Raw genomic sequence first — 26,922 nt, 5'->3', positions numbered from 1 at the left:
GAAATTGCAGAGTGAAAAATGTGCATTTTTCAGATAGTCCCTGGAGTATCTGGGTCACTACATCGACACAGCTGGATTACACAAATCACCAGAAAAGATCAAAGCCAATGTAAGACACTTAAGTCATTCTTGGGATGATCAACTACTATGACCGTTTCATTCCAAATCTGGCATCTGTTTTGAACCCCCTCAATGCTATTTTATGTAAAGAAAAGAAATGGTGCTGGAGCGTGGCATGTGAACAATCATTTCAGAAAGTGAAGGATCTCCTTACTTCAGCTGTACTCACACATTATGATCCAAAATTACCTATTCGTCTCGCCTGTAATGCTTCCCCATATGGGGAGGGGCTGTGATATCACGTGTGCCCAATGGGGAGGAAAAGCCGATTGCTTTTGCGTCCAGGACACTCAGTAAAGCGGAACAAAATGATGCTCAGATCGAGCATGAGGCCCTGAGTACCATTTTTGGAATTCGCAAATTCCATCAGTACTAATACGGAAGAAGGTTTACCCTCTTTACTGATCATCATCCTCTAACGGCTGTTGTCAGTCCCAACAAGAGCATTCCATCCATGGCAGCAGCTAGAATGCAACGATGGGCTCTGATATTAGCCGCCCATGACTATGTCCTTGAGTATAAGAATGCGGCCTTACATGCCAACGCAGACAGACTGTCGCGGCTGCCATTACCAGTGACACACAATGGGAAAACGGACACGGTGGATGTGTTCTATGCTGCTCAGATAGCCACCCTGCCTGTCAGTAGTGCTGAAATTAGACATGACACCCTAAAGGATCCCACTTTGTCACCTGTGCTGGACATGGTTTCAACTGGACGGTTCCCAAAATCTAAAGAGGTACCTCAAGACTTGCTACCCTTTGTGACACGTCGCCATGAGCTCACAGTTGTTCAAGGATATTTAATGTGGGCAAGTCGTGTCGTGGTACCAATCAAGCTTCACTACCGGGTGTTAGCTGATCTGCATTTGGGCCATCCTGGGGTGGTAAGGATGAAACATCTGGCCCGTAGCTATGTCTGGTGGCTGGGTATTGATGGACAGATCGAATCTCAGTCCAAAGCATGCCAGTCTTGTCAGCGTATCCAAAATGCCCCCTGTCCTGCACCACTTCACCCATGGATTTGGCCAGTTCATCCTTGGGAAAGGATACAGGTGGATTTTGCTGGTCCCTTTGAAGGCCGTACTTCATTGTAGTTGATGCGCACTCCAAATGGCCAGAAGTCTCAATTATGGATAGTACTACCACCAGCAAAACCATTCAGGTCTTACGAGGACTTTTCAGTCATTATGGCGTCCCTAATGTCATTGTCAGTGACAACGGCCCACAGTTTTGTGCTGAGGAGTTTTCACTTTTCCTGAAGGCAAATGGGGTGCTACATATTCTATCTGCCCCATATCACCCCTCTAGCAATGGGCAAGCTGAATGTTTTGTCCAAACATTCAAACACGCTCTAAAAGCTTCAAAAGGGTCAGCTCCAATCCAACAGAGACTTGATGGATTCCTGTTAACATACAGAAACACTCCGCATGCTACCACAAAGGAGTCACCTGCGATGCTATTCCTCAGTCGCAAAATAAGAACCCGGACGGATCTTCTAAAACCTAGTCTCGCCAAAACAGTGAGTCAGTCCCAGGATGCCCAGCAGTTACGACGTCAAAAACACTCTAAGTTCAGAGAATTTCGTGCTGGAGAGTCCGTTCCTGCTCGTGACTACAGAAAGGGGGAAAAATGGATACCTGGAGTGGTGATGTCCAAAACGGGACCTGTCTCCTACATCGTCAACGTGGGTGCTTCTGGAATCTGGAAATGTCATGTAGATCAATTACTGAAACAAGGGACTGAATCCTCTGAAACCCAGATGGAACCAGAAGTTCCTGCTGGTCCTGATAATTTTCAGGCACATCCGCTTCAGAAGAACATTAGGGAAAAGACTGACAATCTTGTGGAAGTGACGACTGACAAACCAGTGTAGCGTCTAGACCAATCGGACAAACACAATTCATTTATTTAATGAACAATCCAGCAAACTCACTGTGAAACTTTCACCAAAAAGCTAACATCCCAAGTAAAACACACTGGCAGGACGGTGTCTTGTTACAGGAAACACAGGGGGGTTTACGATCAAAAAGAATGTGGCAGCATGTGTAAGAGAGAGACAATGGGGGGACAGAAACAATCTTCTATGCAGACTTCGCTGCATTAATCAGAAACTAACTGATCTAGAAATTAACGTGCATCCCAGAAACTGTGTGAATGATTGTGATGTTTTGTGTCCTATTATGTATACACCATGGTATGTATTTTATTATACAACCAACGGTCATTGTAACCTTACCTGTATCATGTCTCCTATCAAATTAATCCTCATTTGATGACTCACGCTTTGATGTACATCACCTTCTCTTAGAATGCAGTGTGGATTTGTTATATCTATCTGAGTATTAATGAACAGAAAAAGAGGGCTTGAGACAGCGTCGTAAATCTTTCCCACAAAGGAAACTCCCGCCAGAAATTCCCTCTTTCTGATTGGTTCAAGGCGTGCCTTTTGGTTAAGCTTTAAAAGGCCCTTCCGTTAGCCCTGCCTCTCTCTCAGCGCTTCTCAGCCGACAACAACGCAGTTTCTGCTGTTACTGGGGAAAGGGGGGGGACACCAGCTCCCTGGGCCCAAACAGGCCTGAGCAATGTCTGCCATGCTTTCATACTCCCAAAAGGGAGTCAGACATTTCTTCAATCTCTTCAATTTCTTCCGAAAACAACGGCAACTTTACCATCACTGACGCAACGATCCACTCCTGGTCTTCTCGGCACTTGGGGACGCCGTGCCGTCCAGCGTGCCCTCAGCAGGCCAGGGCAGCAGGCTTCGACTCACAACAGCCATGTGCTCGAAGCCACCATGCTCTTCTTTAATGCCACAGACCCATCAACAAATTCAATCTTCAACCACTTCAAGAATTGACCACGATTGCAACTGCCATGCAAGTATACTCTGATGAGGTGCTCTGAAGATAAGATTATGGTTCTTTTCAATGTTAAATAGATCTTTTCCATATTTCTATTTCCTGCTTCCGGTTCCACATCACTCACCCCTTTACCTATGCATGTATGGATGAATGTATGTATGTTTGTTTGTTTGTTTAGTTTAGTTATGTTTGTGATTTAGTTAGTAAAACTTGTGCACAATTATGCATTTGGTTTCTGATCCTCTGTTTGCATACAAAGTCCCTTTTAAGATTTTGATCCTGTTACATGCTCTAAAACTAGATTAAAGTCACATCTCTTCAGCCAGGCATTCATATAATCCTACAGTTCAAACTACAATCCGGCCTCTAGCTCATAAATGCCAGAGGAGAACTGGCCCCCGACTGAGCCTGGGTTCTCCCAAGGTTTTTTTTTCTCCATTAGGTCACCTGATGGAGTTTTAGGACACCATTAGGTCACTTGATGGAGTTTTTCGGTTCCTTAAGTTGCCACTGTTGCCTTTGGCTTGCTCAGTTGGGGATATTTTGGGGATATTTAATTTAATTTTATCAATCAATAAATTCCTCTTGAAACAAACTTTGTTGTATTATTTTAATTTAATACTGTGAAGCTGCTTTGATACAATCTGTATTGTGAAAAGCGCTATACAAATAAACTTGACTTGACTTGACTTAATTGCTGTACACGATAAGAAATAATTACTTTTCAGTGACCCTGAAAGATACACTTTTCTTAGAATAAAAGAATAATCGAAGAGTTCGTTGGAACTGATTAATTGATTGTAATATTAATTTGGCTTACCTCAAAGTTAATCTAATTAACTGACCCAAATATTAATAATTAATCATAATTGTAATTATGGATTATTATTAATATTTCCCCTTTGAGCTAATGTTGTTACACCAGGGTCAGGCAACATTGACCAATCACCCCCGGGGACTGTACAAACGGGAGAGACTATTAAGCGATATCCTACCCGTCTCACTAGACCACCTGTTCGCTAAGACGTGTTCGCTTAGTAGTGGTGTAAGCTTGCGCTCGATCGGCCCAAAACCGGCATCCGACCAGCGCGGAAGGTCTTTACGTGTTACTGTCCTTTTCTCGAGGAAAAGTATTTTTTGATTAAATGCAATACATTTGAATATGTATTCTCTCGTTATTTCATCTGACTCCATAAATGAAAAGGTTTTAATGATATGTGCATCATTAAATGTGAGCGAATGTTTGACTATTCCTTTTAACTCTTTAATGAAAATAATGCCAGAGTCGATTAGAATAATCAAATGTAACAATTTATTATGTCAGGTAAATGTATCATGCCAATTTCATAATCAATTCAAAGATAATCGATACAAAACATCAAATGCTCTGGAATAGAGAGAAGATGCAACCCAACGTTAAGATATACAATACATGAGGCTGAGAGGTCTCACTCTCAGCCTCACGGGCTAATCTGAGATACAGAAAGGGCCCCGAATCACCGGCTGCATTTCATTATATAGACAAACCTCTTTCACATGGAAACATGTACTAACAAAAGAAATTTGCATTCAGAGGTTGCACCTTTTGGGGATGTGTGACCATTTGCCAGGAGATCACCTTTCTGTGTATGTCAGTTATCTTTAAACTCTTAAAAACCTTATTACCTTTTGTTTTACTTATTTGGAAATGAGACATTTGTACCAGTCGCACTGTGACATTTTAAATGATACCAAACATGTATAAAACTGGATGATAATTGTTAACATTAAACCATATGGATTTCTGGGTGATTTACATGTGGTCTCAGCATGAGAGAGGGGGGAGTGGGGAAGAGGGGGAGAGATGTTTTCTGAGGTGAGACTTTGCCTCTCAAATGGTGAGTTCAAATGGTAATTTCCAGAGAGGTCCTTTTGTCCTCTTAGGGTCTGGTCGCTCTTCAACCAGACTGTCCGGCATCTCCTAATTTCTCAATTATTACAGTGGTAAAAGTTGAATTCAAGAAAATAAATATTTCCTTTGTTGTGTTTGACAACCCTTGATTTAAGTTGGGAGGAAATGTTATGCATTTAGTGTTGGTAACTGGGTTATCCTGCAGTTGTTTTCTTATACTGTAGAAAGCAGTAGTAACCATGTAGGCACTGTGTAACCATGTATACTTTGAACATTGAAACAGTAAAAGAAGTCTAAGCGTACTTGGTTTCATTGTGTTATTGTTATCTATAGCTCCTCAGAACACAATGATGTTCTGATAAACACAACACTCATGTTGTGCCGACAGCTCCCTCAGGAACAGAGTTCTGTGTAGACAAACCGACGGGGGGGATATATGCAAACCCAGCTGACCCGATGACCTTCATTCATTGTGCTAATGGCATAACCTATGTAAAGAGATGCGCTGAAGGGACCATCTTCAATCCCAACTGCCTGTGCTGTGACTGGCCTAAGAATTAACCTCACGTTATCACGGTTTCACTATTCAGGGCCACTAGTGCCGCAATCATTTCACACTTTATCTTTAAGTATTGTGTTAATGTCTTCAAATTTAACATAGACAGTCAATGATATAATACTACTTTCGTAAAATATTTAGTTGGGTCTAAAAAAGGGGGCACAGTCTAACTTGTCTGATTAAAACTAACCTGATTAAAAAAACAGCACTTGTCCACTTATTTTACATTAGAGTGTGACTGCACCTCAGCAGCGTGGGTGAAGGTATTCTGCATGCAGGTTTTTACTTGCGCTTCTAAGTTCAACTCATTTATTAGAATTTAGTTTCAATTTGATTCTAGCTCTGTGTTTAAACTGATTCAAATTTGAATGTATTATACAATTTTGACTTTTTCTAATTAGGAACTAATCATAAACATTGGTTATGTATTAATTTAGATATTTGATTATTCTAGGTATCCAATACTTTCAATTATTTGTTCATTAGGGACACGATGTCGCACAAAGTCTCATGCAGACCGGTCTCCCCCTCGGGTGAAATCATGTTCCGGGAGGAACCGCAATACGACCGAAAGGGCACTTTTCTATTAGAGGTTAAAGGGGCAGGGGCTCAAGCCCTCACCCCTCTGTGCACGCCACTGTCCTGTGACCCAAACAAACACATTCTCAAACTCACCACAGACCTTGTGAGAGGCACACTTTTACAGAATTCTCAATCTTTCTCATAATATAAGTGACTGCTGTGAAATTGAGACCATTTTAGCAACCACACTGAGACATTTAAAATGAATGATACCACACATGAAAGGGAAAAAGCAATAGATGCACAGGATACATCATATGGTATATAGACATTCTTAGTGAACTTTCAGCAGGGGTGAAAGGAAAAGGAGTGGGGAGAGGGGGTTTTGGATGTGTGAGCAGAGAAGATTAGGCAAATAGGTTTCTATGTCCTTGCTTCATGAACTTTTCTTCAGATTAGCAATTTATTGTTTTGTTGCAAGCTGTCAGCTTTTTGTGAGATCTCTTGTGTTCAGTCTTACAGATTTTCGGTATTATCGGTATTTCAGTATTTCGGTAACCATTGTAACGTGGTTAATTTTTAAATGTTTTTTTAGATAAAATATTTTTAGATACAATGTTAGAATATTTATCAGAAATTTCGGTCTTACAGTAACCGTTGTGACGTGGTTGATTTTTAAATGTTTTTAGGTACGATATTTTTAGATACAATGTTATAATATTTATCAGAAAAAAATACAGAATAAGAAAAAACACATTTTTGTATTAACACAAATATTTATTCATTTAACCTTAACGTTCATGAAATTAAATACATTTCATCAAAAAACTCAATGCAAAACATTCAATGTAATTTTCAGACCATTTCAGTGCAAACAACTAAGAATTCAAATTAACATTCTAACAAACAATAACAATAACTTCTTGTTGAGCTACAGCTTTGTGATTCACGTGATATCCGAAACAAATGTTTATGGAGACAGACATAATCAATAATAGTCTAACACAATATCTAATGATAATCTATTGGCCCATACTGCAATTTTTGAAACTGTACTAATGTACTAACTTTCAATAAAATCAATCAATAACTTTCAATAAAATCAATCAATAACTTTCAATAAAAAGTTAAGAAGAGTAGAATAACTATTATAGAGAGCTGTTTTTCTCAGAAAGTTGGTTCAAAACACCAAAGCAGCATGTCTGACCATGTTAAGTCAGAAATATAAACTGTGTGTTTTCGTAACCAGAGATAACTAGTGAGATGTTTTTTCCAAGCTCTATCATGTCCCCTGAAATCAGTAACACTTTCAAACACAAAAAGTGACACTCAAAATTGTGGAAAAATCTATTAATCTTGACAACTAATCAGCTCTTATTATTGATCCATTCATCATCATAATGCCCATTTTGTCTGATTTATTCGCATAGCTAGCTTATTCTTTTTCAGTGAAGGAGCTCAGTTGAAGTGTAATTGTGCTTAGCAATGCTTTTGTTTTTGGTCAGGGTTTCTTATGTTTGCATTTAGTCAACGAACTTGATTTGGTCAGACGTTACTCATAACAAATGCAATGACAAGATCACTACTTAGGGTTATAACTAACAAAGTTCAAATAGAAATGCATACAGTACGTATGTAGCATGACTCTTTATACTATTCATACTGTACACTGCAAGCCACTTTGGGTAAAAGCATCTGCCAAATGCCTGAATGTAATGTCAACCTAAGTGCAGGGTTAATTATTATTAAAATTACACCCATGCCCTGCTGTCAACACCTGACAAACAGCAAACGTGTGATGTGTTTTTAAAATCGTTCAGTAAGGAATGCAAGAATTAATCTTTATGTTTGAAATGTTTCACAACCTTCAATTCCTTTCTAAAGCTGTGGTATTCATTTTATTCAGACTTTCAATCTGAGCTCCTTGAGCTTTGTTTCAAAAATTTCACTCAGTGCTTTGAGATTAGTGTAAGTAACATCCCACCATTTACAGCTCATGCTGGCTACTGTGAGGAGGCGGCAACTTCCTGATGTCATTATTCTGGATGAGCTGGAAGTAGAACAGCACGATCTCTTCATAGTTCTTAATGGAGATTCTCTCATTCACACCATGGAATCTAAAAGAGGAAAATGTACCCTCAAGCTGGATACTCCACTACATTAATACAAAGAGCCATTCTCCTGTGTCTTACCTCTGAGGATCACCTGGTTTGAACCACGATGGTGCAAAGCGATATATGTCTCGGGTGATATCCTTGTAGTGACGGCTGTCAGTGTTGCCAACACAGACACCTGTGAGAGGAAACCGTAGAGCAGTTAAAAGTTACTCCCTTTGGAGTGGACTTTGTAACTTTGCAGATCTTTTTCATGTGCAAACAGCAGCATTGCACACTAAAGAATGTTGAAAATGTAAAAAAGCATAATAGGTCCACTTAAATTGACTTCAGTGGTCGAAACCATTTTCAGTGCAGGAAAACTCCTGTTTAAAATATACTTTGATATGACATTAGAGACTGTAGTGAGCATTAAGACAACCAATATGAACTACCTGCTGAGTAGCGGAGAGAAGAGCCACAAATTAGACATGATGAATCTGAGAGGCAAGCCACACTGCAAAATAAAATAAGAGAAATGGTTTGTTGAAAAGCAAGTCCATATTTCATCAAATGTAACCAGTAAAATCCTCTGCTTAAACACTTTTACCTTATTTGCCAGGTGTTCAAATGTGCCACGCTCCGGACCATAACCAAACAGTCTGGGCATCGGATTTTCCTCCAACCTGGGAAAAGATATTACGAAAATATAATTTAAATATAAAGCTATAAAACATCTAATAAGAAGAAAAAGGATCAATATATCCTTTAGTATTTCCAACTGTTTTACAATAATGAAGCGTTTTAAGGGTTTCCGCTTGCCTTCTGACAGCTGAAGCCAAGATGCCAATGCTGCTTTCTCTGGGAGGCATCATGGATGAATGTCCTGGAGCGCTGCTGACACTCAGCTTTACCGTGGTCTGACCCTTCTCACTGATACCTATCCTACAAAACACACACAGGGCAAATATTACAAACTAATTTGTAATTAGTTCTGTGCCTCTACTAACTCTGCTAGTAGAGTTGCTCAAAATAACAGTCTCGCAGGGCAGCAGGTCCATCCAGGCCACTTATGACACCGTCCAGCACTGCCAGGCCTTCATCTAAAACATACTGGAGCTTCACCCCTCGACTCTTCAGGAGCTTCACGATATTGACTGCGCCATGTAAGCCATTCACCTGACATGTAACCGTATAAATAAATGCATCAAAACAAGTGACTACTAGTCAGTTAACTTGAGACTGACCTCCTCATCATGACCCAAACCAATGTAGAAGCTTCTGCGAGGGGTGTAACCTCGTTCCAGCAGGTATTCCAGCGCCTGAAGGATCCCCTTCAAGAACAAACATTGTTACAGTTAGCTTTAGGTTGGAGTGAACTGATGTGCAATTGTTTGAATGAAGAGCGATGCAGCGTTGATTCACTGTACCATCACAGACTGTTTGTTGTCGATGGTTCCTCGTCCATAAATGAAGCCATTGAGCTCCTGAGCAGAGAAAGGAGGAACGTCCCACCCATCCGCCTCATCGGCCGGCACTACATCAATGTGAGCCAGCAGCATGTACGGCTCCAGATCAGGCTCTCTCCCAGGAACCGTGAATAAGTGGCTGTAGTTTCCCACCAACTCATGTTTGACCAGGCTGGATGATGAGAAGACCTTTGGGAAGACTGAGACAGAAACTTAAATCTTAAAGTCTTAAATAACACTACTTTAGTTTCACTCAATACAAAACCTAATATTACTAAAAGAAAAGTAGCTACTTTCCATAAATACAGTTAACAAATAGTGATGTGTCAGTGAAATGAGGTGTTTAACCTTCAGAAAATGCTTGTTTAATTTTTTTTTATTGTATTTTATATTTCATTATATTAATCATGGTAAGTATTTATTATTATATATATATATATATATATATATATATATATATATATATATATATATATATATATATAAAGTATACAAAATAATTACATATTAATGAAATACTAGGTTAAAAGGTCTAATAAAATTAAAATATATTTTTGGTAAACTTACATTTCTCATAAATTGAAGGGAATTTTTTTATTTTTATATATATACATTTTTATCACAACAGCTAAATGAACAGTGTTGAATGGTTGAGCTTATCAAATGCTGTAAAATCTAAAATATGTGTCAACATTTTTTGTTTTAATTAAATTAAGTTAAGAATTACACGATTTTGTCTTGACTGTCAGTTCAGTAGATTGTAAATAATGTAATTTTAAATATTTGTTTATTTTCTGCCACATAATAGTTTGTAAAGCATATAGCCTATAATAGTTCTCACTAGGGGTGTAACAGTTCACAAAATTCACGGTTCGGTTCAAAATGATACACTTGTGTCACGGTTCGGTACGTTTTCGATACAGCAAAAAGAAAGAAATGCCAGAGAAATTTCCTAGATTTTTTTTTTATTCTTTTTTTTTTAATTAAAACTAACATCCTAAAGTATGATATTTTTTTACTTTGAGCAATGATGGAGCTATAATTGACTCGTCTTAGGAGCATATAAAACAAAACAGCTCCTTGGAAAAAATGAAATGTAATATTTTGTACTTTCAGATTAACATTTGAGGGCAGCAATGTTATTCATAATGTCGAAATAAAACCGACGTAACGTTACTTGAAAGCATTATAGCGTACTATTCCTGACAAACTTCCAAAGTTACAGTTAGTTTTACTACAGTAAATTCATGGTGAATGTTGCTGATCTGTGGACACCGGATAGTTAATTCATGGCACAATGTTTCTTCCTGGTTTCCACGTCAGCGCTGTTTGATCCGTTAATAACGGAGAAATGTGAATGCTTCTCACTAGATCTTGCAGCGATGTTATTACTGCGAATTCAAATGCTTTCTTTACTGGATCTCTTAGCGCCGTGTAGTATAAGATCGGCTCGCGCTGCTTTGGTCCAAACTGATAAACGGTCCGTCACGAGTAGCTCAGTTTCGTTCCGTTTACATTACGTTTGCCATTTGATGTTGTGGTCGCGCCAGCATTGAGCGCGCTCGCGACGCGCTTAAATTTTAAATAACCGTTCGGTTTGAAAATGCGTACCTAACACCGAACCGAACGGTTCAATACGAATACGCGTACTGTTACACCCCTACTCACCAAAGTTTTTGTGATTTAATAGCTTAAAGAAGATAATAGGGCACAATTAGCGGCAGGTTTCAGTAATCTTGCGTGTCAATAATTCGGTCTTCGACTGAGCCAATGGCGATGGCGATGACGATGAGCCAGTCGTTGAGATAGTTCAACACGCGCACTCCCTGTTGCCTCAGGGGAAAAAGCGCTGCGTACATAACTTCGTGAAAGTACGAGGTGCTAGAGACAGACTGAACGGTAAGACCGTGTATTGATAAACCTGCCCCTCGAACGCGAATCTCAAGAATGGCCTGTGATTGGGCGTTATCTGAATGTGAAAGTAAGTATCTTTCAGATCCACCATAAAAAAACCTGCGCGAGGATTTGTTCAGTAGTTATCATTCTGAACGGCCGTCTCATGAGAGCTTTGTTCAGATGTCTCAGATCTAAAATGGGGCGGGTGCCACCGTCCTTCTTTGGTACAAGGAAGTAATGGCTGTAAAACCGGCTCAGTGCGGGGGGGACAAATTCTATCGCCCCTTTTGCTAGTAGATTTTGTACTACGGTGCGAAGCACGTGAGCCACGTTGCTTCTCACCGAGGTCTCGACGACCGTCTGAAACCGTGGGGGTCTGCGAGCGAATTGGACCTTTGTTGGACCTCGCTTTATAATGTTCAAAACCCAGTTCGACACTCCCGGGATGGCTTGCCAGGCCTGGGCCCTTGTGGCTAGGGTTTGAATATACATTAGGGCTGGGCCGCCTAGCATGGGGGGACCCAATACTCTTGTGTTGTGTTTTGTGCACATTTTCTCTTCTGGGCTGTGACAGGCCCGACACAGAGATAGAGTGACAACTAAGGGAGGGCAGCCTAGTGAAGGGGGACTGATTACCCGGGTGTTGTGTGTGTGAAACATACTAATTTTGTGCTTTATTTGGGTCACTGTGAAAACAGCATTTGTTTGTAGGGGCGTGTGCAGTGCAACGGGCCCATTGACTACAGTATGAAAATCTCCAGCCGCCTGAGCTGAACAGGGAGCTGTGAGATTTAGATGAGCTCTTTTCGAGGGCGGTCCGGCTAGAGCGAGTCTCAGACCCTCTCTCTTTCCTCCTGTGGCTAGGAGGGCTTCGGCGTCTCAGGGTCCAACACAACGCGGGTCGGGGGCCCTGGCGCCAGGGCAGCGGGTAGCGCTTAGCTGATCTTGAGCGATGACGAGTATCAGCCACAGGGCGGGGCTGAGAGACCTGAGGCGCTAGTTTCACTGGCTGAGGAGGCGGCGTGCTCTTGTGACGGCTCGAGGCAGAGCTGAAGCGCTCAGGCAGGAATTGTTTCAAAGCTTGTGAAGAGTTCTGTGCCTCGGTGAATCTCTCAGAAAACCCTTTCACAGCCGGACCAAAGAGACCGGTGCTGGAGATAGGTGAGTCGAGGAAAGACATTTATCCGCCTCTTTGATGACCGTGAGGTTCAGCCAAAGGTGGCACTCGAGCACGACGAGGTTAGCCATACCTCTGCCGACCGCTTGGGCGGTAGCCTTTGTAGCGCGCAACGCTAGGTCTGTGGCGCTGCGCAGGTCAAGGAACACTTCAGGGTTCAGGCCAGACTGGTCCATTGTCTGGAGAAGCTTGGCCTGAAACACCTGCAACACCGCCATGGTGTGCAGAGCCAATGCAGCCTGACCGGAAGCAGAGAAGGCGCGTCCAGCAAGGGCTGAAGTGTTTCGGCAGGGCTTTGAGCGGTGTACCGCTCTAGATCTCCAGCCAACAGCAGTGGGCGGGCATAGATGGGCGGCGACTGCTTCCTCGAGCGGTGGCAGCTTCTCATAACCTTTTTCCGCTGCGCCGTCAACAGAGGAGAGCGTAGCGGAAGTAGAAGCGCACATGCGTGCTGAGTATGACGCACGCCATGACTTTGTCAGTTCATCGTGGACCTCAGGGAAAAAAAGATGGTTCGGCATCTTCGTTAAAGAGACCTATCCTCCCCACGAAGCCATGTAGAACAACTTTGGCGCTTGTGGGAAAAGCTTATCAAGCTGCAGGTCAGACTGGTGCTGCGCTGCACACTATGGCAGTGTTACAGGCGTACCAGGCTGACCTATTGAAGGATTTGAGTGCGGGCAGTACAATAGATGAGGAAGCGTTCACTGAGCTGTGTAGAGCCACAGATCTGTCTCTCCTTGCTACCAAGCAAACGGCCCGTGCAATCGGTCATTCAATGTCGGTGCTGGTTAGCACGGAGAGGCACTTGTGGCTGAACTTAACTGGAATCAAAGATAAAGACCACGTCTTTCTGCTAGACTCCCCAGTTTCACCCTCTGGCCTGTTTGCCGACTCCGTCAACACAGTCGTCACCAGGTTCAGAGAGGTTAAAAAGCATGAGGAAGCTTTTGTCCAGTTCCTTCCTCGCCGCACTCAAGGGGAGGGGCCATCGGCCACCCAACCTCTCCCCGGTCCATCAAAAGCCAGGGAGGTTAAAAAGCAGAGTGTGGCGAACCACGCTCCCCCTCGCAGGGATTGGGGACCAGCTCGCCGCACTCAGCAGCCTCCCAGGCCAGACCTAAGGACTATCATCAATAAAAAGAAGAAGTCCTGATGGTCTGGCGCCCAGTCTGGTGGGGGTAGCGGGACGGGGCGCGTACAACATCTGACCGCTCCTCCTCGTTACCCCCACGTAACCTCTCCATCCCCGCCGCTTCTGGTGCTTCGGGGGGCAGCGGTTTCAGTGAAATGTTAGATGTTCCGTTGCTTCCTGCATAACATCTAACATATCCTCAAAAGGAAGTGTTAAAATTTATACCACTCTCAGAGAGTCTGGCAGCGTGGAAACTTCTGCCAGGCATTTCTGTGTGGGTATTAAGCACAGTACAAACAGGATACAGAATCCAATTTATTCGTCGTCCTCCACGTTTCAACGGCGTGGTCTCCACTTCCGTGAACACAAGTTCCTGAGGTTTGCTTTCGGGGGCGATGTGTACCAATTTCGGGTTCTTCCATTCGGTTAGCCTTGTCACCCCGCACATACACAAAATGCATGGATGCAGCTCTGGCTCCATTACGACTCCAGGGCATTCGCATTTTAAATTACATCGACGATTGGTTAATACTAGCACAATTGCAAGAGATGGCGCTTCAACACAGAGACACCGTGTTAGCTCATCTAGTTTCTCTAGGGTTGATACTCAACGCCAAGAAAACCGTTCTTTCTCCTGCCCAGAGAACGACTTATCTTGGGATCGTTTAGGATTCTATCACAATGCGGGCACAACTGTCTCCTGCTCGAATCGAGATCCTTCGGCATACCATGAGCAAAGTCAGGCTAGGCCAAGATCGCACTGTTCGTCAGTACCAACATTTTTTAGGTTTCATGGCTTCAGTATCCACGGTGATTCCTCTGGGGCTGTTGCACATGAGACCGTTTCAGTTGTGGCTAAAAGCCAGGGGATTTCATCCAAGGGCCAATCCTCAAAGGCAAATAAAGTTGACGCACCGCGGGCTTCGTACCCTATCTCTGTGGCTCAGACCCCTGTTCCTCGCCTTGGGTCCCACTCTAGGGGCGCCTTGTCGTAGCAGACTCTTAACAACAGACGCCTCCCTGATGGGCTGGGGAGCAGTCTTAAGTTGTCGTCCAGCTCAAGGGGAATGGGAGGGTCATCAGCTCGATTGGCACATCAATTGCCTCGAGCTGATGGCTGTATTTCTGGCCCTGAAATACTTTCTCCCTCAGTTGAGAGGCTGTCATGTCCTAGTGTGGGTGGACAACACAGCGGCAGTCTCTTACATAAATCACCAGGGAGGTCTGCGCTGACGCAATCTGAACAGAATAGCGAGGCAGATTTTTCTCTGGGCCCAGGAGAAGTTCCTGTCACTCAGGGCAGTGTACATTCCGGGGCATTTGAATGTAGGAGTGGATTTACCGTCCAGACAGAAATTACCGACGGGGGAATGGAAACTCCATCCAGAGGTAGTCAAACAGATCTGGACCAGATTTTACGAAGCAGAGGCAGACCTCATCACCTCCTATCAGACAGTGCAATGTCCCCTCTACTTCTCTCTGAGTCACCCAGCCCCCCTGGGTTTGGACGCGATGGCACACACATGGCCCAAAATGCCAAAAAGTCGGAGGTCTAGCCAGAGTTCGCCAACAAGGGTCTTGCCTCGTACTGATAGCGCCACGTTGGCCGAACAGAGTATGGTTCTCAGAGATAATATCTCTACTCGACAGCTTGCCATGTGCGATTCCGGAGAGGAGGGACCTTCTGTCTTAGGCAGAAGGCACGATATTCCATCCTAGGCCCGACCTGTGGAACCTTCATGTTTGGCCCCTGATGGGTACCAACTGGGCTTTCACCTAATGTTATTGAGACCATTCTAAGTGCTAGGGCTTCCTCAACTAGAAAGAATTATGCCAGTAAATGGGGTGTCTTTGAAAGGTGGTGCACAGCACATAATGGAGATCCAGTCAACTGCCAGATTGCTTCAGTTCTAGACTTCTTGCAGGAAAAAGTTGTCGACAGGCACATGCCCCTCCACTCTCTGGGTTTATGTGGCCACTCTTTCGGCTTGCCACGCCTTGGTGGACGGGGCGCCACTTGGGAGACATCCTCTGCTCGCTCACTTCATTCGTGGGGCCAGACGACTGAGGCCACCTGTTAGAACCAAGATCCCTTCATGGGACTTAGCTATAGTCCTCGAGGGTCTGATTGAGACCCCCTTTGAACCTCTAGAGTCAGCGTCTGACAAACTTCTGACCCTAAATATGGTTTTTCTAATGGCTATAACTTCTTTAAAAAGAATCGGGGATATGCAGGCTCTGTCGATCTCGTCATCCTGCTTAGACTTTGCCCCAGGTATGGTGAAGTGATTTTGCATCCTCATCCTGACTACCTGCCTAAGGTTCCTTTCTCGACTGTACATCCGGGCACCCCTTGAGGCCTTCTACCCTCCACCGATCATAACGCTGGAGCAGGAGAGATCTCACAGACTGTGTCCAGTCCGTGCACTTCAGGCCTACGTCCACCGCGCTAGCCAGTGGTTTAAGTCAGAGCAATTGTTCGTCTGTTATGGGGGCAGTAACAGGGGGGCGGCTGCCACCAAGCAGACCATGTCACATTGGGTCAGGGATGCTATTGCTTTTGCCCATGAGGCGCGCGGTCAAGTTCTACCAACGGGTCTAAGGGCTCACTCCACCAAATTGCACCACTTGCAATTTGTTTGTCATGCGGCAGGCTGGTCCTCTCCGCACACATTTATACGATTTTATAGTTTGGATGTTCATGCCATTCCGGGCTCTCACGTCCTTGAGTCGACATCCCAAGCTAATGTCTGAGGCCTTCTTGTGTTCTTGTGAGCACACCTACACAATCGTAAAGGGTCCAGACACCTCCAAGCACGGCGGCGTGGGTATTCTCGTTCCCAATGCGCTAAGCAGCGCAGCATCGACTGTAGCTTTTGAAAGGGAAAAATCCGGGTTACTTGACTGTAACCCTGTTCCCTGAAAAAATCGGAACGAGATGCTGAGCTGCATTGCCGTGCTGAAGATGTCCCAGGACTGCTCTTCAGAAAAATATCCTGACGATGCACCTGTGGCTCATCTATTTATAGCCTTGTGTCACGGGGTGCGCAGATGACGTCACAGACCGAGGCTATATCACCTTCGGGTCAATTCTATTGACGTGTTACACACTATATTCACAGCTGGTCACGATTAAAGATGTTCCCAATGCGCTAAGCAGCGCAGCTTCTCGCTCCGCTTTTTCAGGGAACAGAGTTACAGTCAAGTAACCCGGGTTGATTTTAATGTTAATGTTTGCACTAACACTTTACAATAAGCAAGTTAACATTAGTAAACTACCTTAGTTAACATGAACTAAGAATGAACAATACTTCTACAGCATTTATTAATCTTAGTTAATATTAATTGCAACATTTACTAATACATTATTAAAATCAAAGGTTGTATTTGTTAACATTAGGCTAGTTAATGCACTGTGAACTAACATGAACAAACAATGAACAGCTGTATTTAACATGTAGTTCTAACATTAACAAAGATTAACTAATATAGTGACAAATGTATTGCTCATTGTTAGTTAATGTTAGTTAATACATTAACTAATGTTAACTAATGAACCTTATTGTTACCATGTTTGTTTATATAGCCTATTATAGTATTTTTTATTTATTTATATAGTATTTATATTTTTATATCTTATTTTTATTTCAGTTTGTTGCTAAGGAAATATTTCAAATTTTCATTTAGCCTAACTACAAGTTCAAGTTTTTTACTTAATATTTATATTTATATTTATATTTTATTTCAGCTTTATTTCAATTAACGAAAATTATTTTTAGTTAACAATAACAACACTGGTGAGACCATTAACATTATTTCTTCTGTATTACAGTTTAGAAAACATTCAGTAATGTGGCTAATGTGATCATTTACATAAGAACCATCTCCAAGGCAAAATCATAAGTGGCAGGTGATACAAGATAATAGGCAATAGAAGACAAACAGGTGAAAAACAACAGGGACTTAAAATGAGGCATAGTTTAGATTATTCATTATACTCATGTAATTAAGTTATAGTTTAATAAGAAGCAGTTGCACTGCATACTACTTTAAAACACAGTCTGTTTATTCTGCAGTAACACTGAAGTGAAAATATTTCAGAGTCATTTGTAATCTTATCACTTCTTTTTAGATCTGTACTTTCTTTCAAGGTTATTTTCAAAGCAACCAGGGAAAATATTTACTAGATTTTGGCACAAATGAGAGCAATGAAACAAAGGTAAAATAGAGGTTATAAAGACTGTGTTAAAGGGTCTTTATCTGCTCTCTGTATCTCAATGACTTTTCAGGAGTCTACAGTAGTTCTGTCTCTCAGCCAGCTCCATAAACATCTGAGTACTGGTCCTTTTGATGTAATGCGGGTGTTACGTATTAACACCTTAAGTATTAATCATTGACAGTGTGACAGAGCAAAGAGCAAACTCTGACATACAGAAGACTACTTGTAAAGTTGTGAAATATTACATAAAAATGCAATAACCTGAAACAGTGAATAGGAGCAGAATCTGCGTGGACAAGCCAGAGGTAATGTGTGCAAACTGCAAAACCCAGCTAATCCCATGTCCTTCGTTCTGAGGGACTCTGTATGTGCAGAATTAACCTTGAGTTACCCAGCAGCACTAACACAACAGCTAGTAAACAACATTTCCATTTTTTTTATAGGTTTTTCAATAACAGGTAAATCTTAAGATAATACAAATATTGGAAGGCGTATTTTTACGTGGACAGAAGATGCATATACAAAACTTTTAAAACTAATGCATAACTTTTAAATCTAACATAACTATTGGAAAAATATTTGTAAAAACTGTGTTTTGCATGAAGTCAAACCTCATAAATGGCAAGATTTTATATATTTACACTGGTAGCATGAGTAACCTAGTGATTTGTATTTAAAATGTTAACTCATCCAGGGAAAACTACCTAAAGATACTATAGAAAGGAATTTCAAGAAAATAATTATTATTATCAATTTTACTTGCATTATTTCAAGCAAATTTAGGAAATATATTTACAGTAATTTTTCAAAGTTTTGGAGTCGGTAAGATTTTTTTTTATGTTTTTGAAAGAAGTCTTTTATGCTCACCAAGGCTGCATTTATTTGATAAAAAATATATATTTAAAAAAAAAAAACTGTAAAATGGTTAAATATTATTACAATTTAATAAAACAGGTCTCTATTAGAATACATTTAAAAATGTCATTTATTCCTGTGATGGTAAAGCTGAATTTTCAGCATCATTACTCCAGTCTTCAGTGTCACATGATCCTTCAAAAATCATTCCAATATGCTGATTTAGTGCTCAAGAAACATTTCTTATTATCAATTTTGATTTTGAGAGTTGTGCTGCTTAATATTTTTTTTGTGGATACTGTGATGATTAGAATCTTCTGTTAAATTGTGTGTATACTATATATATCTATATATATCTTTACTTGTCTAATAAAAGTACTTTTTTCAACCAAAAACCAAACTTTTGAATGGTACTGTACATAAACATGTTTCGTACAGCTTTTATATTCAAGTTTAGACAGAACAAATCGCCGCTGGCAAAACCAGCAGTGCAAGTTTGAGAGGTGGCGCCCCAACAAATTTCGCGAGAATCACAACTTGCTTCACGGCACGATGTCACATACATCAACAACAAATGAAGCAGCCTCTATGAAAGACACTAGCACGCATTTCAGATGTGAATCATAGCAGAGTCGATGAAGAAAATGAAGAAAGCGCGGTCGGAAGAGTACAGAGACGGCTCTGCGTGAGTGGTATTTACAACTGCAACGTTAAATACAAGTACTCCACAGCGACTCTAGGGGTCGCTGTTTGAGAAAAACGCAAACTGCATAGTGTGCCTTTAAAAATCAAACATAGTATACAAGTCACCTTTATTTATATAGCACTTTTTACCATACAGATTGTATCAAAGCAGCTTCACAGTGATAACACGAAAATAATTTTGTTTCTAGAAGAAAATTGCGTCATCATCCACCTTAAGTAAGGCAGATCAATAATATTGCTGAATATTAAATGTCCCCAACTAAGCAAGCCAAAAGCCAAGGCAACAGTGGCAAGGAACCAAAACTCCTTCAGGTGACAGAATGGAGAAAAAAACCTTGGGAGAACCCAAGCTCAGTCAGGGGCCAGTTCTCCTCTGGCCAACAAGCAAACAGTGTATGATTATGATCCAGGCAGCATTACAGGTCAGAAGTCAGATTGGATCAGAACATTCAGAATATTTATCCAGTTCCATCTGGTTGGAAGTCGGAGTCATCACGCCGGTATGGAGACGAGTTTGTTGAGGATCAGTGCCGATGGCTGTCGTGTCGATGAGGCCTTCACAGGGCTGATGAGGCTGGCACTTCAGGGATGCGTTATGGATGGGTCCAGGCCAGTGGTTCTCAACCTCTCCTGCAGGGACCCCTCTGACAGGCCATGTTTCTGTTTTAACCCTGAAATGGCACACCTGATTCAATTAATTAAAGGCTTAATGAGTAGTTGACTAATTGATTAATTGACTAATTCCTACTCTTGTCAGAGGGGTCCCTGCAGGAGAGGTTGAGAACCACTGGTCCAGGTGCAGGTCCATCATCTGATCTGGATACGGCCGGGATCCGGCTGACTTCAGTAAACAGGGAAGGGACTGGTTGACACTTCAGGACTGCATTGTCATCGTGTCCAGGCGCAGGTCCATCATGTGATCTGGATACGGCCTGGATTCGGCGGACTGCGGTAAACCTTGGATAAACAGAGAGACTAATATTAGCGTAGACGCCATCCTTCTTATGATGTAACAAGTACATCAGGATTTATGGGAAGTGTTCCCGGTTCCGGCTGGCCTAATCTATGCAGCCTAACACTGAATTATACAAGTCTATAATGTATTATGTGTATGCTTGGTAAAAGAGATGTGTTTTAGTCTAGATTTGAACTGACAGAGTGTGTCTGCTTCCCGGACAATGTTAGGAAGATTGTTCCAAAGTTTTGGTGCTAAATAGGAGAAGGATCTACCGCCAGCAGTCGATTTTGATATTCTAGGTATTATCAACTTGCCAGAATTTTGAGATCGCAGTAGACGTGAAGGACTATAATGCGTTAAGAGCTTGCTCAAGTTCTGCGGAGCTAACCATTTAGTTCTTTATAAGTGATCAGCAATATTTTAAAATTTAATAGGGAGCCAATGCAGTGTTAACAGAACCGGGCTAATATGGTCATATGGTAATGGCATATAAAGAGGCTCTATGTGATGGGATTTATCTGACCTCAGTGACGTGAGACAGCTAGCAGACGGTCGGTTTAGCCAGTCTGTCTGCTTCCTGACCTGAGCCCCAATTCATGTTTGAGCTCTAAGACTATGTGCCATATTACAAACAATTTAAATAATTGGCTACTTTATATAGCTCACATTTGTTTCAGTTCAAAAGTTCTTAAATAAGTCTTAATGGTTTGTTTATTTAGAGAGTAAAAAGAGATGTTTTACTTTATAACTTTATGATACAGTACTCGTCACTTTTTGATACAGTAGTTTGTGATGTCTGGCAACATCCAGGACAGATAACAGTGAGCAGTTTTTATGGGGATATTCCTTTTTTGAAATTTCTGTTTTGGTTAATCATTGTTGGGGGTAAAAGGAAGTAATATACATTATAAATTCTGCATTTCAGCAATAGCAGACACAGTTTCTTGACTGACTTCTAGTCTTCACTTTATGATGACCAAATTTATTTTCCTTGCTGGTAAGTGATTGTTGCTCTTAGAGAATGCTTTTTAAGAGTTTGAATGTTTGAGTGTTTTATTTGTTAAAATTTCATTTGTATCTCTTTTCAGGCTTTTCTCTGGCATTGTGCCACTTTGGTAAGTTTTTTACTTATTTATTTGTTGTTTCATTATTAAATATTATATTCAAACGCCACATTTAAATAATACTAATAATAACAATTCGAATGTATCCATTATCTTAACAGCTTGTCCTTTGTAGGGTTGTGGAAATAGTAATAATAATAATAATAATTAATATTATTATTAGTTCTGTTTTATATTATTATTATTATTATTAATATTTGTGTAATAAATATTTGTGTAGTAATTATTTTTTTATTTTTTTCAGGATTGGCCTTCCAACTGCTATGCTACTTCACAAACTGGTCTCAGTACAGACCTGGCGGTGGCAAGTACCTGCCATCTAATGTGGACCCACATCTGTGCACTCATTTAATTTATGCTTTTTCCATTATTAGTCAGGAAAATAAATTGACAACCTTTGAATGGAATGATGAAACTCTCTACAAATCTTTCAATGGACTAAAGAAAAGGTATGTGCGATCATCTGATGTTTTGTTTGTGAATATATTTGTTTACAGAATAGAATGCATTATGTAATGTAGTTATGAATAATGATATTTTTGTTTTGTTTTTTGTACAGTGAATAATGATACAAATTTGTCTTGACAGAAACCCCAGCTTGAAAACTCTCTTGGCTGTCGGAGGATGGAACTTTGGCTCAGCTCAGTAAGAGTCCAGCTCAAACATTGAATATTGAAGGATGTGTGTCTAGAACATAACTGTTTATTTCATCTTCATGAGATTTCCCACTTTACTCTAGGTTTAGTATCATGGTGTCCACATCAGAAAACAGGCGGACGTTTATTCAGTCCTCCATCGCATTTCTGAGGACCCATGGCTTTGATGGTCTGGATCTGGACTGGGAGTATCCCGGTTCTCGTGGAAGTCCTCCAGAAGACAAGCAGAGATTCACTCTGCTGTGTAAGGTACTTCATTATTTACAGATTTGTATTCTCTCACACAAATCAATGCTCTTTACAACAACTTGATAACATGGTTGAATATTACTGCAAATATGTGACTATAACAGGAACTCCAGGAAGCTTACCAGGCAGAGAGTGCCGACACTGGACGCCCCATACTCATGCTCAGCGCTGCAGTGGCTGCTGGGAAAGGAAACATTGATGCTGCTTATGAAATTGCAGAAATGGCCAAGTATGTCTCCTGTTCACTTTTTTGTTCACTTTGAATCATGAAATATGATTATGCTTTGGATAGAATCTCTTAAAATGCCAATCAAATGTATAAATGGGTGATAACTATGAACTCGCTCTTTCCCTCTTGTAATGCAGATATTTGGACTTCATTAATGTCATGACCTATGACTTACATGGCTCATGGGAGACGGTAACTGGGCACAACAGTCCTCTGTACCGTGGCTCTGGAGATACTGGAGACAATATCTACTTAAATACTGTACAAAAGTCTTATATCCTACTGTAAAATTTCTGAAATACACTGCCTTGCCAAAAAAAAAGAAAGTAAAATGCCTATTGATGGAAATAACATCACAACATTTATTTCCATCAAGACGTGCATCAACTGTTGGTCAAGATCTTGTGTTGACAATGCAAGAGTCAAGCACTCTGTAAAGTCTCCTCCAGCACATCCCAAAGACTTTCATTATATTTAAGGTCTGGTGCCAATTCATGTGTGAAAATCATTCTTCATGCTCCCTCCAAACCATTCTTTCACAGTTTTAGCCTGATGAATCTAGACATTGTCATCCTGGAATATGGCCATGATGTGTCTTCCTACTGGTTGTTTAAGAAATGAAAAGCTAGACACTCCATCAATTAGGGTTCACGAGTTCACACTTACAAATAAGTCAGATAGAATAAATGCGTATTTGGCGTGCTGTCCGAGGAGAGGGCTCCGGGCTCGGTATTCGGCCCGAACCCAGAGTACTCCCCCCGTATTCCTGGCTGTGAAAGAACAAGCCAAGAGTGAGGAGTCGGGGTAGTGGAGGGATGCTGAAAACTGTCAAGGAATGTTAGGTGAGTTGACAGAGTGAATATATATATGCCTCCTCTCATGCTGATAGGGTAGACATGGTAATTGTTTGATGACGAGTTGATTGATTGATTGATTGATTATTTGAACGTGCTCCTCCCGAACTTTGTTTATAAAACATCATTTAGAAGAACTGTTGTCAAACATACAGTATAACATGCTTGAAACATAATAATCACTGCAATAATGATCAAATCATAGATTTTTATTAAGCATTTGTCTGTTTAAATACAAAAAAACTTTTCTTTTTTTTTTGGCTGGGCAGTGTATAACATCAAGTATAACATATAAATTATTTATGAATTATACTATGAGTCATTGCAAACACCAAGCAGCTGGAAACGTGCAACAGGAAATAACTGATTCATCATGACAATGTAGGATTTTGCAATGAAATACTGGAGAGATCAGGGTGCTCCTGTGGAGAAGCTGAGGATGGGCTTTGCAACATATGGAAGAACGTTTCGTCTGGCGTCTGCAGCCAGTGGAGTTGGAGCTCCAGCTAGTGGACCTGCCTCAGCTGGACCTTTCACCAGAGAGAACGGATTCTGGTCCTATTATGAGGTCTTATCTTCAATCTATACTCATGCACTTACATCATAGCACAATATTTAATTGTGAAAAATAAAATCAGAATTGTTATGGACTGATCATCTCCCATCAGATCTGTACTTTCCTTCAAGGAACCACCGTGCAATGGATTGATGATCAGAAAGTTCCTTATGCAACCAAGGATGGGAACTGGGTAGGATTTGACACCAAGGAAAGCTTTACGACTAAGGTGAATATGTCATAAATGTTGGAAATTACATACAATTTAATGCAGTTCTCCTGCTTTCAATAATTAAATCTGGTCTGCTACAGGTGAACTATCTGAAGGAGAACAAGTTCGGTGGAGCTTTCGTCTGGGCTCTGGATCTCGATGACTTTGCAGGACAGTTCTGTGGGCAGGGCAACTACCCTCTTATTGGGCAACTCCGTACACTTCTTGATACTGGTACAGTACATCTCATATTTATAGAAGCCTATTCCCGCCACATAAGAAAAAAAAAAAAACATACGTTGGTAAATCATAATTATCATGTGAAAAGTCAAAATTATGAGATACTAATTTAGAATTATGAGATAAACTCAGAATTATGACATAAATGGGGGAAAAAGTAGGAAATTGATAATCCTACTTATGATTTTATCTCCATAATTTCAACTAGTCCATTTGTCATAATTTAGATTTTTTTTTTTATATAATTTATAATTTTTTATAATCTCATAATATAACTATCTACTTTTGATTTTTTTTTTTTACATAATTATGTGCAAAATTTCATATCAACTTTTTACGATTTCAATTTCAACTTTTGATCTATTAATTATGCCATTATTTAAATTTTGTCAGACTTCAATTTCGACTTTGTCATACTTTAGTCAATTTTAAATTTGTCATGACTTTTTTCATAATTTCAACTGTCATAATTTTGACATTTTATCTCATTATGACATAGCATCTCATCATTTTGACTTTTATATCGTAATTATTTCTTTCTATCTAATGATAATATTACAGTATATAAAGAATAGATAATGTATATTCTGTTCTGTCACGGTTTATTTTGCGATAATAACTGACTGACTGTACATTATCCTTTATTGCCCGGCTACTCCCCAAATAAAGAAATAATAAATATGTGGGTGAAATATTGATTTGAGTTGAAAATGGTTCATAATATTACCCGTACACTTAAGTGTAGCCATGGATGATGCTGAATATTAGGAAATATCAGACCACTGGATGCCGTGATTAACCAGTCAGAATCCAGTATTCCAGGGAGCCGTGTAATAAACCAGATTAATAATTGGAAAACTTAAGATAAAACATCAAATTCCAATTTCCTCCTCCAGAGTTTCCATCTCTCCCTCCAAATACAACCGATGTGCTCTCTGGGACCTCAACAACAGCATCCACCACTGCTCTATCTTCTAGACCTCATGTTGTGCCGACAGCTCCCTCAGGAACAGAGTTCTGTGTAGACAAACCGACGGGGGGAATATATGCAAACCCAGCTGACCCGATGACCTTCATTCATTGTGCTAATGGCATAACCTATGTAAAGAGATGCGCTGAAGGGACCGTCTTCAATCCCAACTGCCTGTGCTGTGACTGGCCTAAGAATTAACCTCACGTTATCACGGTTTCACTATTCAGGGCCACTAGTGCCGCAATCATTTCACATTTTATCTTTAAGTATTGTGTTAATGTCTTCAAATTTAACATAGACAGTCAATGATATAATACTACTTTCGTCAAATATTTAGTTGGGTCTAAAAAAGGGGGCACAGTCTAACTTGTCTGATTAAAACTAACCTGATTAAAAAAAACAGCACTTGTCCACTTATTTTACATTAGAGTGTGACTGCACCTCAGCAGCGTGGGTGAAGGTATTCTGCATGCAGGTTTTTACTTGCGCTTCTAAGTTCAATTAATTTATTAGAATTTAGTTTCAATTTGATTCTAGCTCTGTGTTTAATCTGATTCCAATTTTAATGTTAAAATTTGGACTTTTTCTAATTAGGAACTAATCATAAACATTGGTTATGTATTAATTTAGATATTTGATTATTCTAGGTATCCAATACTTTCAATTATTTGTTCATTAGGGACACGATGTCGCACAAAGTCTCATGCAGACCGGTCTCCCCCTCGGGTGAAATCATGTTCCGGGAGGAACCGCAATACGATAGAAAGGGCACTTTTCTATTAGAGGTTAAAGGGGCAGGGGCTCAAGCCCTCACCCCTCTGTGCACGCCACTGTCCTGTGACCCAAACAAACACATTCTCAAACTCACCACAGACCTTGTGAGAGGCACACTTTTACAGAATTCTCAATCTTTCTCATAATATAAGTGACTGCTGTGAAATTGAGACCATTTTAGCAACCACACTGAGACATTTAAAATGAATGATACCACACATGAAAGGGAAAAAGCAATAGATGCACAGGATACATCATATGGTATATAGACATTCTTAGTGAACTTTCAGCAGGGGTGAAAGGAAAAGGAGTGGGGAGAGGGGGTTTTGGATGTGTGAGCAGAGAAGATTAGGCAAATGGGTTTCTATGTCCTTGCTTCATGAACTTTTCTTCAGATTAGCAATTTATTGTTTTGTTGCAAGCTGTCAGCTTTTTGTGAGATCTCTTGTGTTCAGTCTTACAGATTTTCGGTATTATCGGTATTTCAGTATTTCGGTAACCATTGTAACGTGGTTAATTTTTAAATGTTTTTTTAGATAAAATATTTTTAGATACAATGTTAGAATATTTATCAGAAAAAAATACAGAATAAGA

The 26,922-nt window shown here is 40.7% G+C and overlaps 2 protein-coding genes and 1 long non-coding RNA gene across 3 annotated transcripts in view; 2 read left to right on the top strand and 1 right to left on the bottom strand.

Moving 5' to 3' along the window:
• The first annotated feature begins 110 nt into the window (after positions 1 to 110).
• LOC309480362 overlaps positions 111 to 26,922 on the top strand; it is a 133,429-nt gene continuing 106,617 nt past the window's right edge. Inside the window, exons 1-2 of the long non-coding RNA XR_014199595.1 lie at positions 111 to 1,996; positions 3,915 to 4,224. This is a non-coding gene — a long non-coding RNA (uncharacterized lncRNA). The remainder of the gene's footprint in view (positions 1,997 to 3,914; positions 4,225 to 26,922) is intronic.
• On the bottom strand, positions 5,432 to 11,376 carry LOC309480238 (N-fatty-acyl-amino acid synthase/hydrolase PM20D1.2-like; the record flags this gene model as incomplete). The annotated part of the gene is made up of 9 exons (XM_082144650.1): positions 5,432 to 8,072; positions 8,148 to 8,273; positions 8,504 to 8,565; positions 8,659 to 8,734; positions 8,871 to 8,993; positions 9,094 to 9,227; positions 9,296 to 9,382; positions 9,479 to 9,717; positions 11,286 to 11,376. The coding sequence occupies 9 exons, from the start codon at positions 11,374 to 11,376 to the stop codon at positions 7,943 to 7,945; spliced, it is 1,068 nt and encodes a 355-aa protein (XP_082000776.1). The 3' UTR covers positions 5,432 to 7,942.
• LOC309480350 (acidic mammalian chitinase-like) lies at positions 21,339 to 25,954 on the top strand. Its single transcript, XM_082144782.1, has 11 exons — positions 21,339 to 21,459; positions 21,551 to 21,577; positions 21,831 to 22,035; positions 22,175 to 22,231; positions 22,326 to 22,491; positions 22,596 to 22,720; positions 22,858 to 22,981; positions 23,960 to 24,142; positions 24,243 to 24,359; positions 24,443 to 24,575; positions 25,478 to 25,954. Exons 1-11 carry the CDS (start codon positions 21,432 to 21,434, stop codon positions 25,750 to 25,752), a joined length of 1,440 nt encoding a protein of 479 aa, XP_082000908.1. The 5' UTR covers positions 21,339 to 21,431; the 3' UTR covers positions 25,753 to 25,954.

Source organism: Leuciscus leuciscus (assembly GCF_965113295.1).
Source record: "Leuciscus leuciscus genome assembly, chromosome: 18".
NCBI lineage: Eukaryota > Metazoa > Chordata > Actinopteri > Cypriniformes > Leuciscidae > Leuciscus > Leuciscus leuciscus.
Note: the sequence above shows the minus strand (reverse complement) of the source record. Positions and strands in the feature narration are given on the sequence as shown.